General features: G+C 43.7%; 2 protein-coding genes across 2 annotated transcripts; one reads left to right on the top strand and one right to left on the bottom strand.

The window, feature by feature from the left end:
* Positions 1 to 2,708: 2,708 nt before the first annotated feature.
* LOC125518357 lies at positions 2,709 to 5,853 on the top strand. The gene is made up of 6 exons (XM_048683232.1): positions 2,709 to 3,137; positions 3,212 to 3,404; positions 3,630 to 3,825; positions 4,199 to 4,402; positions 4,904 to 5,254; positions 5,344 to 5,853. Exons 1-5 carry the CDS (start codon positions 2,709 to 2,711, stop codon positions 4,947 to 4,949), a joined length of 1,068 nt encoding a protein of 355 aa, XP_048539189.1. The 3' UTR covers positions 4,950 to 5,254; positions 5,344 to 5,853.
* Positions 5,854 to 10,610: 4,757 nt separating this feature from the next.
* Positions 10,611 to 13,504, bottom strand: LOC125523440. The gene is made up of 6 exons (XM_048688473.1): positions 13,456 to 13,504; positions 13,179 to 13,379; positions 12,557 to 12,683; positions 12,420 to 12,483; positions 12,038 to 12,327; positions 10,611 to 11,728 (listed from the first exon to the last, which is right to left on the bottom strand). The coding sequence occupies exons 2-6, from the start codon at positions 13,374 to 13,376 to the stop codon at positions 10,800 to 10,802; spliced, it is 1,608 nt and encodes a 535-aa protein (XP_048544430.1). The 5' UTR covers positions 13,377 to 13,379; positions 13,456 to 13,504; the 3' UTR covers positions 10,611 to 10,799.
* Between the last annotated feature and the right edge of the window lie 2,254 nt (positions 13,505 to 15,758).

Genomic DNA, 15,758 nt, shown 5'->3' with positions numbered 1-15,758 from the left:
TCATCGGGCTGAACGTGTGCAGAACTCGGAGGTGCCGTACGTTCGGTACTTGGATCGGTCGGATCATGAAGACGTACAACTACATCAACCGCGTTGTCATAACGCTTCCGCTTTCGGTCTACGAGGGTACGTGGACAACACTCTCCCCTCTCGTTGCTATGCATCACCATGATCTTGCGTGTGTGTAGGAAATTTTTGAAATTACTACGTTCCCCAACAGCCGGCCCCCTAGAGATCCATCTCAAGGGGGGGGGGGCGTCGGCCAAGGGGGGGGCTTGCCCCCCAAGCCAAGTGGGGCGCCCCCCACCCCTAGGGTTTCCAACCCTAGGCGCAGGGGGAGGCCCAAGGGGGGCGCACCAGCCCACCAGGGGCTGGTTCCCCTCCCACTTCATCCCATGGGGCCCTCCGGGATAGGTGGCCCCACCCAGTGGACCCCCGGGACCCTTCCGGTGGTCCCGGTACAATACCGATTACCCCCGAAAATTTCCCGATGGCCGAAACTGGACTTCCTATATATAAATCTTTACCTCCGGACCATTCCGGAACTCCTCGTGATGTCCGAGATCTCATCCGGTACTCCGAACAACTTTCGGGTTACCGCATACTAATATCTCTACAACCCTAGCGTCACCGAACCTTAAGTGTGTAGACCCTACGGGTTCGGGAGACACGCAGACATGACCGAGACGACTCTCCGGTCAATAACCAACAGCGAGATCTGGATACCCATGTTGGCTCCCACATGCTCCTCGATGATCTCATTGGATGAACCACGATGTCGAGGATTCAAGTAATCCCGTATACAATTCCCTTTATCAATCGGTACGTTACTTGCCCGAGATTCGATCGTCGGTATCCCAATACCTCATTCAATCTCGTTACCGGCAATTCACTTTACTCGTACTGTAACGCATGATCCCGTGATCAACCACTTGGTCACATTGAGCTCATTATGATGATGCATTACCGAGTGGGCCCAGAGATACCTCTCCGTCATACGGAGTGACAAATCCCAGTCTCGATTCGTGCCAACCCAACAAACACTTTCGGAGATACCCGTAGTGCACCTTTATAGCCACCCAGTTACGTTGTGACGTTTGGCACAACCAAAGCACTCCTACGGCATCCGGGAGTTGCACAATCTCATGGTCTAAGGAAATGATACTTGACATTGGAAAAGCTCTAGCAAACGAACTACACGATCTTGTGCTATGCTTAGGATTGGGTCTTGTCCATCACATCATTCTCCTAATGATGTGATCCCGTTATCAATGACATCTAATATCCATAGTCAGGAAACCATGACTATCTGTTGATCAACGAGCTAGTCAACTAGAGGCTCACTAGGGACACGTTGTGGTCTATGTATTCACACATGTATTACGATTTCCGGATAACACAATTATAGCATGAACAATAGACAATTATCATGAACAAGGAAATATAATAATAGCCATTTTATTATTGCCTCTAGGGCATATTTCCAACACTTACCCCTTATGCCATTTTCTACCTTACACTGGTATATACCTCTTCCTCTCCTCAGATCTAGGGTCAGACTAGAATTTAATAAAGATAATTGAACATTGCTCTTTCCACTCCTTATGTGGAGTCAAGATCCTCCCCTCATGGGGTGCCCAAGACCTATCCCCTAGTGGATCTAGTTAGAGTGACATCATGACCTTTTCTTGTCAATCTTCTCTTTGTTGGGTTCTATTGGATCGGTGGACTTACCATAAGAGATTTTAGTTTCATTAAGACTTGAGTGGGTTTGGTTCCCAAGATTCAAGGCTACATATTTGGGTGTGTTTTATTGGATTTGAGCCATTCAAGCTCTTGTTATCTTTATGTTGCTTTATTTGAGTTTTCCCCCTTTGTTTAACACTTGTTTCCCTTGTGTTCATCCTCATACCACTAGTCGAATCGTAAAGATCGGGAACCTTGCATTAGATGGTATCAAAGATCATGGTTGGCATGGATTTGACATGTGTTTCCACCCCCTTGTGTTACTAGCTCCCCCCCAAATCTTGATTAATTTTGAAGATCCCACAAAATTAGCCTCACTTGGTTCTTGGATCATCCAATCAACTTGGTTTTTGAATAAACTTAAATGGAAAAAATTGTGTGAATAAAATTAATAGCCTACTGTACCCCAAGACTATAGATCCTCAAATGAACACTTTTTGAAATTATACATACATTTTTTAAATACATCAATATTATCTTTATTGCGTGATTTTTTTAAGTAACATGTGAATATTTTTAAAAATTACATTAACTTGTTTTAAAAGTAAGTTATTTTTGTATGCATATTATTACATGACAAGAATATTCTAACTTTATTTTTAGTACTAGTACTACAATTTCCATAATATTTAGAATGGACGACAAATGCACCGTATTTGAACACGACTACCAAGTTTAGCAACCAATTCGATGTATTTTGCAAGTGCAGCCTCAGAAATAAATATTTAATCCAACAAAGAGACTTGAACTTGCATGCAAATCTTGGTTTGAACTTGTGGGTTTGTTCTCCTGCAAATATCATGTGAAGCATGCAAGCAAACTTACTAAAGTAATAGTTATCAAACGTGAAGCTTCTAAAACTCCATCTTAATTAATTATTAATTGGCATGATTGTAAAGCCATATATATTTCTTCTATACTATAAGCTAGTATAATACACCCAGATCAGCAAAACTGAGTTTATGTCTGATTACAAAATTCATGTCTTGCTACACCACCGCAACTTGCAAAGCCACAAGTTTAAGACTAGGACATACAGATTTTCGAATCCAAGCCCATTTCCAGCTGAACCGAAGCACAAAAGCCCACCGGGCCATTCCCTCTTCCCGGCTTCGGATTTGGACGCCGTCGCCGTCGCCGTCGCGGCGGCAAACCCCAAAAAAATGGCGCCTCCTCCCCTAGACGACCTCACGCACCTGCTCGCCGAGGTGGCCTCCAGCCTCTCCCGCCCCCCCGGCGGCGCGGGCCCCTCCTCCGTCGCCGCCGACTCGCTCTCCGCCTCCATCTCCTCCCTCGTGGCTGCCCTCAACCCCCGCGCCGCCGCCCCTGCCTCCTCCAGAACCAGGGTCCTCGACGCCGCGCTCTCCCTCATGTGCTTCGACCCACAGGAGGCAATCCCCCTCCCCCCAATCTCCTTGCCCTCCCTGCGAGCCTTGGTCGGTGCTGATGTGCGTTGGCATTGCAGGTGGATAGGGCTCGCCTGGGCTGCCTCGTCCGCACCGCCGTCTCCGCGCTCTCCGACTCGGCCTCGTGCCGAGTGGCCCGGACCGACGACCGCGCCGAGATGCTCTGCGTCGGGAGCTCCATCTCGCCCCGGGACTGCCGCGAGCTGGTCCGCTCTTGCGCCGCCCTCGTCGAGAAATTGGGGGGCCGGGATGGTGAGATTTCTCCCCTTCCTTTGCTCTCCCCGAATAGCATGCAGTAGATTGCAATGCTGCAACTTTCAAACGAACTTTAAGATGGCGCGGCATTATTAATCATTCATATCTACGTGACTTGCAATTCAGTGCTCAACTCATGACATTTCCTCAGGCTGGCTGTAGGTTAACAGTATGTTAATTGCTTGTGTTGATGTTCATGTATTCTGACTTTATTTTGTGCAGTTGCGGGGCATTCCTATGATCTGTTGCATGCTGCTGTGAAAACAGCCTTGTTATCCCCTCGTTACCAGTGTCTCTTTCCTTCGCCATATTACAGAGAAGATGGAGAAAGCAGTTGCGAGATGGGTACCATTTCTCTGGATGTAACAACCCATCCATCTTATCAAGTGCTTCCCGATGATGGCTCAATCCCGCCGAGGTATGCTTGGGACAGTTCTACATGGACCAACATGGTACTAGCATTGGATTTAAGGATGTTGTATGATATTCGTCTGCTTTGAGCTGTCTTCTAGTAATGTTTTCGCTGCAAACATGATATAGAACAATAAGGCAATGTATGCTAAAGTGCAACTGGAATCCCAGAAGTGTACAACGATCTTAACCCTCTCTTATCAAAAAAATTGTACTGTTTTGTGAGTAGTACAATGTTGGGTTATTGGCACTTTTTTTAACCTTATCTGTGCTTACATTAAGTGATCATTTCTCCTGTGCCTAATTTGAGAAAAAAAAATCCTGCCATTCTTTTACGTATTTTACTGATTTGTTTTGCATTTTTGGTTTGTGTGTGGCAGGGTCCATTTGTGGCATTACGACCCATCAATTCTGAAACATGATCTTTCAGAGATGCTACGAGAAGCAATTACAAGGCCTTTGCTTTGTCTGAGAAAAGAATTACATGATCGGGTAGCATGGCGTGTGATTGTAATATGCTTAGTTTGCTCCCCATCAGCGTTCTTGGAGATGTGGTCATTATTCCATATATGGTTTCTTGCGACGTAAGTTCACACCTCATAATACTTGTACTAGCTTCTCTATTTTTGTTTGTGACTCTGAGTTTGTTGTGTTTATGTCAGTTGGCATCTCGAATCATTTTCACACTTGCAATTAAACTTGCACACAGCACAATTAAAAGTGTTATGTCTTGAGCCTGCATCTAGCAAGGTTGAAGTTCATTATTAGAAAATAGGGTAATATTCATGGCCAAGTAAACTCTTCAAAGCTTGGATTTAAACTACCTCGAAACTGAATTAACAGATTCATGTTCTGTATCATTTTAAAATTCATCATCTGTTAGTTATGGAACTTTATTAACCAGAGAGTTAATTGTTTAATCTTCTGTAGCATTCCTTCCTCCTGTTGTAAATGGTATACCCACAGCACTATTATGGATCCACACGGTTCTGCATGTTGTCTGAATGCATTAACCTTCTGGGCTTCTTTGTGGAGATCTCTTTTATAATTTGTCCTTATTTTGTGTATATCATTTCTGTTTGCAGGGGTATGGGTTCTGTGCTAGTACTTTGCACAGCAGTGGTATCATGAGTGTTAGAGATTCTTCTTGAGCCTATGGGATGGGGAATATCCATGGAACTGGGACAGAAATGTCCCTTTACACATGCTTATTTCCCAAGCCAACAAAGGGATTTACTTGCCATACTAACTGGACCCATATCATGCAGACGATTTTTGGATCTTGTTTCTTACATAGAAGCTATGGTTTTCTTGGGTGAAACAAGCAGCGACAACTCTTCATGGAAAAACATACAATCACAAACATCAAAAGGGTCACACTTTGGCAAGAAACAGCCACCAAAGGGATTGGTCAAATTCAAATACAGTTCTGCTTGGTATGCTTATTAACATGCAAACAATAATATCCAGATATTTAGCAATGCTGTTCAATTCAAAGCTAATTGCTCCTTCTGTGGTGCTGCAGGTTGACAATTACGAACTTCCCTACCTGGTTCAATTTTGCCACTGCTCTACTATTTCACCAGGAAGGTTCACAAGGTTATTTATCAGAAGTATTATCTGAGGAGAAAACTGCTGAATCAATAAGCGATATCAGTCTTGCTCAGAGGGCAGCATTTTACCTTTTGTGGGTGTTATGCCCTTCTAATGTTGATGAATGCCAGTTGCTAGCTAAAAATATGGTGGAGCTATCACATTCTTGGGCCAGGAACAACAAAAGACGCCCAAGTTATGCATATCATACCAGTACAGTAAATCACAGGAGGAGACTGTGAGTGGGAGCTCCTACTCGACGCATTTTGCGTCAAACAGCGAAGCGACGCACGCACGTACCCCCCGACTGGGCCGGCCCAAATAGAGGGTGATGTAGTGAGCGCATTGATGTTAAAAAAAACGGAAATGCAGGCAGAGTCTCTGTCACCAGGATTCGAACTCAGCACCTACAACTACGGTCGGAGAGCAGCTAACCAGTTGACCTAACAACTACTTGTGAAAAATAGGAGCGTGGCGGTATAAAAGAACCCGGACAGCTTTTTTGATATAGTTCGAACTTTCCTTGAAATTGTTATTTTTTGTAGCAACGCACAAAGTTTGAATAAAGAAGACAAAAATTTGAAAAACTCGGACAAATTCCAATAAATAAAATAAAAGCGTGAACATATTTCGACAAAACAAATTTTGGAATTCCTGAACATTGACTGAAATAGCGAACATTTATTGACTTTTGAGAACAAAAAATTGAATAATGGGAACAATTTTTGTAAAGCGCAAAGATAATTTGAAATTCCCGAACATTTTTTTAAAAGCTCGAACAATTATAGAATTTTGAGAACAAAAATTGAAAATGTGTTCATTTTTTGAATTGTTAAATAAGTTTTTAAAAGCTTGAACATTTTTTTAAATTTCAGAACATTTTTCGAAAACAATAACAATATTTGGATTTGTGAGACAATTTTTAATATTCTGAATAGTTTTCTATATTCGTAACATTTCTTGACTTGTTGAACAGTTTTTCAGAACCATGAACATTTTTTTAAAATTGCAGAACATCATTTGAAAACAGGAACATATTTTAATATTCTGAACAGTTTAAAAAACACGAACATTTTTTGAAATTTCGGAGCATTTATTGAATTTATGAACAAAAATCAGAAAACATGAAAGTTTTGGAAATTTGAAAACAATTTGCAGAACACGAACATTTTTTGAAACTTTCATGTATTTCTAGAAATTATGAAACAAATTTTAGAAAACAAGAACATTTTTTGAAAAAATAAGAACATTTCTTTGCTTTTTCGGAAAATCCTAAACATTTTGTAGAACTGCGAACTTGTGGTGAAAAAGAAAAAAGAAAAACAAAAAGAAAGGAAAAGGAAAAGAAACAGAAACAGAAAAAAAAGAAAAAAGGTGAAAAAACCAGCAAACCGATAAAAGAAACGAAAATCCGGTTCAGGGAACCTTCTAGAAGGTTCACAAAACCGGATTGGGCAGTTCCTAACGTATCTATGTAAGTGGGCCGGCCCAAGCAGCGTCGCTCGGTCGTTCCCCTGTGCGAAGCGGCGGCATTTTGCCGCAATGAGCGGCCAATAGGAAATTCCACTGTGAGTACCCACAGTTGGGGATAGAGAGAAACTTGGCTTGTTTGGTTCCTCCCCGTTATTTCCCTGGGTCAGAAAACCATGGGCCGAGCTGGCCCAGGGAAATCGACCGTGTCGCTTGGTCTGCATCAGTCGAGGGGTAACCCTGCCCTTTCCACGCCCTTTCCACGGGAAGGAAAGGCACGACCCCGGAGGTCGGGGAGGAAAACCACCGCTCGAGCGAGACGATGGAGCGACAGCGCCGTCGACCGCCTCTGAGCTCCTCCGCTGGCGACAAAAACGACGCCCTCGACCCCCTCCCTCCCGTGCTCGGAATCCAAGCTCTGCTCGTCCAGCGATGGCGACGGACCGGGGCTGTCACAGTACTCCTTCCTCGGATCTCCCCTCCGCCTCGAAGCGCCGATCCCCTCCGGCGATGGCGGCGGCGACGGTTCCCCGGACGTTTCTATCTCATCTGATCAAGGGTTTGCCCCCTCCTTCCCCCATACATTTTCTTCAGTTCATACCTTGACCGCTCCTGATCTTGAACCACCAGATCCATACGAGCTTGTATTTTTCTTGTGTAGCTCTTGAAACACCAGCTCCATATGAGTTGTATTTTCATGTGGGCTAGCTATGATTTGTTTCTATGTAGCATGCTATGCTGCCCATGGAATTGTGAGAAGTGGTCTGAAGCTTTATTGATAAAACTTTGGACTTGTATGCACCAGACCTGTGGGTCAGTTGGTTCAATTTCATATCTACGTATCTGTCCATAGTGTTTTCATTGTTGACATCAAATTTCATATGTTATATGAGGTACACAACACTGATTACTGATTAAATTTAGATACAAGCATATCAATGTAGTTGTATGAATCAAGCGCCAGTGACATCGACGGCGATGGACCGCGGCCGTCACCCTCCTTCCCCGGACAACCTCTCTGCCTCGAAGCTCATGTACCATCCAGTAACGGTGACGGCGGCAGACACCTACTTTGTCCAAGGTTACTCCCTCCTCTTCCACCTCATTTTTGTTCTCCAATCCATACACTCACCGTCCATGAACTTTTTTTATCCAGATCCAAGAATCTAAGCACCGGCTTCACTTGTTTTAACCAATCAGCATCCTAGAGCCCACCGTAACCAATCAAGACTGAGCACAAATAGCCTCCTTTTAATTGGCAGTAGATATGTGCACTACTTCTGCTTTGAAGTCAGGCTTTACCACCATTTTTCTAGCTCCTATTTAGTGTAAGCCATGCATTGTTTCTGATGGATTACTAAAAAATCATCTCTTGATTGTAAAAGACTTGTTAGGCCATCTAATTTTTTGTCTTGATGGAGATGAGTGGTTTTGGTTGCTCGGAAGAGCAGATGCTCTTGTAGAAGTCCTCGTGCTTTGTTTGTGCTCCGAGGCTTGGTCCTACTGTGAGTATTCTAGCATTTGGATATGGGGTGTAACTTAACTTGGACTACAACTGATTGATGTAGATTGGATTAGTGGATTCGCCAATGGTCCTCTAGTTTTTGATACTGTATTCAGTTGTCTGAACGAATATCTATGTTTGCATAGATAATAGTTTCGTTGGATATAACCTTTGAGATTGGCTGGAATGGCGATGCAACGGGGCAATGGAAACAACGCTTAGGACTTATCAGTCATTTTTCTGATTACCCGAATTGTACTTGTCAAGTCACCCATAATATAAAGGCGGAACTAGAACTTGTCATCTTGTTACGGTATTGTGTTTGTTCTGTTATGACCTTGTGTTGAGCTAGGCAAGGCATCAATGTGTAACTTTCTTGTATGTTTCTTGTATCATGAAAATTTATCAAGATTATTTGGGCAGCATAAATGGAGAAATATCCTTAGCTAGATATATGGTTCTTTGCATGTTTCTTTATCTGACAAGTAACATCCACAGTCATTTTCTACATGTTTCTTTTGGAGAAGTATTTAAAGCTTATTTCATCTTTTATTTGAGAAGAAAAACAAGAACAATATTATCTGAGCATTTTGTTTGGTTTTCTTTTATCTAGGCATATGTCTTTGAGTTTTCACGGGCGATGATTCCTTTCTAGTTGCATTGCAACAGATTTCCTTTTCCCAACTATTCCGCCCATGGAAAATTATTGATCAGTTTTTGAATGGCGCATGTTTGTATCTACGTGTAGTCTGTTCTGGCATATGTGGTAGCTAGTGCATATTCATGTGCTTCTTGCATTATTTATGTGTTCTTTTATGGCACCACAACTTGTACTTTGCTAAGACAAAGTCATTGTTCTCAAGCATCAACGTTTGCTTATATCACACACTTTGTACTAGAATTAGAAAGATAGGGAACCATTTGTGACAATCTTGTGATTATTTTTCTTGCTTGCATCGGTGACAATCTTGTCCAGCTAGCGTTTTTACATGTCATAGGATGACACACACAACCACCTGCTTGATCATAAAATAGGATTATTTTTGCTTTACACCCTGACAAATGAACATTAAATCTGAGTACTTTGTAGTGACTGCATGTGACATTCTGAATCTGAGTATTTTGTATATGTTCAAAGAAGCCACCTAGAGTCCTGTTATTTTCCCTTTCAAACAAAATTTTCACCTAGAGAATGTTCCATTGTCTTCTCCATATCATTATGATCTAGTGGCAGCCCCAAATTTTAGTAGATTGTGTAAGAAAAAATAGCTTCTTTATGATTTTGTTATTCACAGTGCACACATCATATGTTGGTTCATGCTGTTCCTTGTCAATATGCTTGTACTAAGAAATAGTGTAGTGAGACTTTGAACCGATCTAGCTAACTTATTTCTTTTTGTAATTCAGCCAACATCAGGCTGTGGTACGTGATGTCGATGAGGAGTGGAGAAAAGACTTGAGTAGGACTAGTGATCATCACCTTGCAGCTTGTCTTGTTCGAAAGTGTCCCTGACTTTGGACATGGCAACTTGATAATCCAGAACTTTTTCTAGTGCACAAACTTGTACAATGATTCATCAATGACCCTTGTAATGATTGCTTTTATTTTGGCACAAGAAATCGGTTTAGGCCAATGCTCGATCGTCGTGAAATGCGGACCAATATTTGGACCATGGTGAAGTGATGGTAGTTGTAATATTTTTTTAATAATTCTATAATTTACTTGAATTGAGAAATTTTGGTATGTGTGGTTTTTATGGTTGTTTTCGAAAATTAGCTGTAGAATTTTTGTCTATGATCTGCTGTGTTATATTTGTCTATACTCTATAGTATGTCAGGGATTTCCTTCCCTCCCCCCTGTTACCATTTGGCCCACTGGGGCAGCGGGACATCTCCCACGTGGTGGGAGGGGTCACATGTGCACGGGAAAAAACCTCCCTAGGGGTTTATTGCTCAGGTTTTTTCCTACCCAGCAACCAAATATGAGCCCTAGTGTCTCAAACTTAGTACAACTTTGTATTAGGGTTAGTATAAAGTTGAGACACTTATTTCGGGACGGAGGGAGTATAAGACAAGCTGAACTACATGGTTAGGACATCTAAATCTTACTACTATTAGGTGACTGTCAATGCGTACAAGCCGGACAAGATCGAGACCACTACATTGTGGTTAATTCCAACATAATACATCCGAGGAATTCATCATCAAACTAACAAGTTTCACATTGTAAATAATAAAGCATTCATAGTATCCATAAGTATGTCAAAGAGGTTCCTCATTACAATGCCAAGTTTGCTGACAAATATAGAATATGAGAGTATATCTAACTGGTCAAACACATACCACAATGAACAAACAGGTAAATAAGCGAGTAGTTGATCTTACTCCATTAGGAAATCAACGAACCGAGGATACTATGGAATTTCCTTCCTGAACTTCTTGCAGTGCTTCTCGTATTTCACAAAATCAAGAGTATTGATAATATCCTGTCGATTTTCTATGTTAGCATTGGCGAGCCTTTTGGCTCCTTTAGTCCATACTGGAGTTTGATCGGTTATGTCATCCCCACGACAAAATAATTCAGACATATCCTGCCATGCGAAGACAATGTTGGATTGCTCCGGTGTTAGGGTCATTGGGTGTAACCAATTTTGCTTGATTTGATTCCCGATGGGCTTAAACCGTAGCGCCTCTGGGATCATAAGAGTGTAGATAAGCAAGGCTCTCTTAGCAAGTTCCGGCGCCTTTATAGTAAACCCGTACTCCACAAGAATATTTGCTGCATATTGGGCTGCTGTCCTTCCTAAAAGCTTGGTTCGCAGAAATGGACTAAGATCATCTTCTTTGTTTTCTCGACCTGTGAGATCATGATATTTGCCTGTGAAACCCAACGGGGTGCAGCCCTGTGGAAACATTTCTGTTGCATCATCCATGCAGTATAGTGTGCCATATCCATTCATAAATCCAACGAGGTATATATTATCTGATCTGAAATACATGAGGGCACTGCGTCCAATATCTTCACCTTTCACCTCGACACTGATCCACCAAGCTGGCGGTCCTGGCTTCTGTTGAGGAAGAAAATAGTGGCCGTACTTATCAGCTTCTGTGTTTGCTTCTAGCAACGTGTGCATAACATTGAAAAATGGCTCGTATGACTCCCCTCTTTCATCGAAAACTGTGGCCACGACAGGTGGAATATCTTCAGGAGCAGACCGCACATGTGTGGAAGACGCGAGCACAACAGCAACAGCAATCAGAATGCGTACATCCTTGCCCAAGCATCTAGAGATCACCGGCTTGATGTTCATCGTTGTAGATATCAACCACACAATTATCCCAGCTGCATACATACATATAGAAAGGATTCAATGATCTTTATTGTTCTTAAAAAACAATCAGGATGCATAGTGCAATAAAACAAACAAGTATAGGCCTACAGCAACATAGCCAAAAAGGGCTTGTAGTTTCAGAGATAGTGACTAATTCTGTACACCAAATGCTACTTCCTCTGTTCCACAATATAAGGCATCTTAGCAAGCTAGTTTAGCCACTAGGTACTTCTGACGCAGTTGACAACAGCTAAAGGAGGACACAGGGTGAAACTCTACCATTAATCTAAAGGATCAGAATTCCAAGAGAAAGAATGTACCTGCAAAGGTAGTTATTAGAACTTCAATAAGCACATTGGGCTCTGTCTCTGAGTAATTAACATAGTCACTGCTCCCCGAGTTGAATTCCTCCAATGGAATGAACTCAAAATAATCCGTGTGATTAAGAAGAGCATATGTCACATTTTGGCCCATCATATGTCGCAAGATACCAGCAATAGGCCCTGAATTGTTCCTGTCCATGGATCCTGGCGTTGTGAGAGAAGCAAACTTAGGTCTCTCAACAGATTCATCCTTAAAGAACTCCGGTATCCCCTGCTTTGTAGCAGAACTGCATACAAGGAACGAAAAACAGGTTACACACATCTATTTTTCATTCATAGAAGGGCAAAACAACACATTTCGATTGGATGCAACGATTACCTAGGGAATTGTGAGGCCATGGGCTTCGACTCCATGATATTCTTCATTTGCACTTGTTTGTCACCTAGTTTTGAAGAATAAATTAGGGAAAATATCCATGAATCAAGGAGGAGGACTCAGACAGAGAGAAGCATTACCCCTGTCAACATCTGAGCGGACCACATCGGCAACGGTCTGGACTCTGCTTTTGCTACATTGGGCCGTGCCATTCCTTCCCATGGCCAGCTCTTCCTTGTCCATCGGGATGATACGTTGAAGTAGCTTCTGGAGACATAAATTATGATTATGCGTACTAGCTATGTGTGATAATTTTATAAATTCAATCACATTCAAGAAGATTTCGATTGGTCTCAACAGTAGATACAACCTAAGGAAACGAAAACTTTGCCAATTTGGTTATCATTCTACAAAAGGAACTGGTATTTTGGACCTACCATAGAAAGAGGATAATTAGTTCATGAAGATGTATGAATTGCACGATGTATTGATTCGGTGCAATGTGCATGGTATATATAAGTACAAGGTGAGGCCTCTACCTCAATCTATACAACGAACTAGAGAGGTGGGCCTAGTTAATATACATGCACAAATAACATACTCAACAGTTCACTCTTCACGACCTATTCCTAATAAAAGGATATTCTGTTTGGCAAACCCAACAACTCTTTTGTTACCATAAGATCATAGGTCGAAGTCTAATTATGTTTATCTTACCAAACTCCAAACTAATGCACGGTCGAGCAGAATGAAAAGACTTACATCGCTCCGTTGGACGATGATCGGCCGGTGCCGAACCGGCAAGTTACCCTCCACCGGAGGGATCAGCGCTGATGTCGATAGGCCCGACATTGTTCGGCTACTGCCGCTGAGGAGCACGACCACCGGGAAGAAAACCAGTGCCATGAACGCCTTCCCACGATGCTTCTGTTTCCATAGCTGTGGCCTCCTCTCCAACATGGCCTGAGATTAAGAAATGCAAGTAATCAGCGTCCAAATATGATCAGCTCCCTACCTGGCTACTTGTGTCCAACCATACAGCCGCAGGGCAGGGGAGCCGGCGGCAGAGCAGGGGAGCCGGCGGCAAAGCAGTGGATACACACACAGCAGAAGGAGGTAGTATTCATGCTTCATGGAAGGGCAGGGCAAATATGGCATGAACGGTAGATGCTTCATGCATGGGAGGGACCCAACGCTGGCACAAGGACATGATGCGTACCAGAAACATGTGATCTGAGAAAGAGCGGGACTGCCATGAGCTGCTCCGGCGACACCTGCATGATATCCTCTTGGGTTAACAAAATACTAGCACAAGAGAAGTCAGCTGTAAACCTTAAACGCTTGAATTCTGCAATAAATCGCTGTGTGCATTGATTGATGCGGAGGCTGGGATAAGAGCATCTACATCTGGACCTCTCAAACCCATCTCATACGCCTGGGTGGGCCGCCCGGTTACTGTCCGGTCATGATTTTCTGATTCAGACGGGCCCCTCAAACGACCCTCAAACGTCCGGACTGACCAGCACCCCTCACACCCAGCCTAAATATGCGGCGGATATGGGGCGCCCGGGCACGCCCGCCACATCGGACCCGATAGCCCGACCTCACCCCAAATTGCATCAAATCTATGCCCCGAGCTGCCGGATCCATTTGCTCTCTCCTCTCTTCTTCCTCCTCCGCGCCGTCCGGCTCGCAGCTCCGCCGCCGCGCGCCCTCCGCAGTCGTTCATGGCCTCTGCGCCGGCAGAGCAGTCCTCTCTCTCGTCCTCGCCACGGGGGACTTCATCTTCGACCCGGACGCTGCCGTGGTACGTCCAGCAACTCTCTGGCACTGCCTTGCGCTTTATGTGTTCGACACATTGTCTGACAGGATTTTTTTTTCAAATTTTGTTAGGGAAAACGATGGATTCCGATACTTCATCGGACGAGGAGTATGGACCGATGGAGCTTGACCAAATTATTTAAGATGAGTTCTTTGATTCCTCGGATTCAGACGAAAAAGTGGGCATGATTATGCTCATGAGCATGCAAGAGGAGATGGACCGTCAAGTGGAGCACACCCTCAATTTCAAGGGCTCAATCAAAGAAAGAAGAGTGATCAACCGGGATAGGGTATTGTTGGAAATATGCCCTAGAGGCAATAATAAAAGCATTATTATTATATTTCCTTGTTCATGATAATTGTCTTTATTCATGCTATAATTGTGTTATCCGGAAATCGTAATACATGTGTGAATAACAGACACCAACATGTCCCTAGTAAGCCTCTAGTTGACTAGCTCGTTGATCAACAGATAGTCATGGTTTCTTGATTATGGACATTGGATGTCATTGATAACGAGATCACATCATTAGGAGAATGATGTGATGGACAAGACCCAATCCTAAACATAGCATAAAGATCGTATAGTTCGTTTGCTAGAGTTTTTCCAATGTCAAGTATCTTTTCCTTAGACCATGAGATCGTGTAACTCCCGGATACCGTAGGAGTGCTTTGGGTATACCAAACGTCACAACGTAACTGGGTGACTATAAAGGTAGACTACGGGTATCTCCGAAAGTATCTGTTGGGTTGACACGGTTCAAGACTGGGATTTGTCACTCCGTATGACGGAGAGGTATCACTGGGCCCACTCAGTAATGCATCATCATAATGAGCTCAAAGTAACCAAGTGTCTGGTCACGGGATCATGCATTACGGTACGAGTAAAGTGACTTGCCGGTAACGAGATTGAACGAGGTATTGGGATACCGACGATCGAATCTCGGGCAAGTAACATATCGATTGACAAAGGGAATTGCATACGGGATTGATTGAATCCTCGACATCGTGGTTCATCCAATGAGATCATCGTGGAGCATGTGGGAGCCAACATGGGTATCCAGATCCCGCTGTTGGTTATTGACCGGAGAGTCGTCTCGGTCATGTCTGCCTGTCTCCCGAACCCGTAGGGTCTACACACTTAAGGTTCAGTGACGCTAGGGTTGTGAAGATGTGTATATGCAGTAACCCGAATGTTGTTCGGAGTCCCGGATGAGATCCCGGACGTCACGAGGAGTTCCGGAATGGTCCGGAGGTAAATAATTATATATAGGAAGTGCTATTTCGGCCATCAGGACAAGTTTCGGAGTCACCGGTATTGTACCGGGACCACCGGAAGGGTCCCGGGGGTCCACCGGGTGGCGCCACCTGCCCCGGGGGCCACATGGGCTGTAGGGGGTGCGCCTTGGCCTATATGGGCCAAGGGCACCAGCCCCAAAAGGGCCCATGCGCCTAGGGTTTGGGGGAAACCCTAAAGGGGGGCGCCCCCTTGCTTGGGGGGCAAGCCCCCACCCCTTGGCC

This window comes from Triticum urartu, chromosome 7, assembly GCF_003073215.2.
Source record: "Triticum urartu cultivar G1812 chromosome 7, Tu2.1, whole genome shotgun sequence".
NCBI classification, from domain to species: domain Eukaryota; kingdom Viridiplantae; phylum Streptophyta; class Magnoliopsida; order Poales; family Poaceae; genus Triticum; species Triticum urartu.
This window is presented reverse-complemented; position numbering and strand designations above follow the sequence as displayed.

Bases quoted from the DNA above. Each gene is read 5' to 3' on its own strand.
- LOC125518357 (XM_048683232.1), top strand. From the start codon at position 2,709: ATGTCTGATTACAAAATTCATGTCTTGCTACACCACCGCAACTTGCAA. The intron at 3,405-3,629 runs GTGAGATTTCTC...TATTTTGTGCAG, and splicing joins GAAATTGGGGGGCCGGGATG to TTGCGGGGCATTCCTATGAT. The intron at 4,403-4,903 runs GTAAGTTCACAC...TTCTGTTTGCAG, and splicing joins CATATATGGTTTCTTGCGAC to GGGTATGGGTTCTGTGCTAG.
- LOC125523440 (XM_048688473.1), bottom strand. From the start codon at position 13,376: ATGTTGGAGAGGAGGCCACAGCTATGGAAACAGAAGCATCGTGGGAAG. The intron at 12,328-12,419 runs GTAATCGTTGCA...CCTTGTATGCAG, and splicing joins ATGGCCTCACAATTCCCTAG to TTCTGCTACAAAGCAGGGGA. The intron at 11,729-12,037 runs GTACATTCTTTC...GTATGTATGCAG, and splicing joins TCTAATAACTACCTTTGCAG to CTGGGATAATTGTGTGGTTG.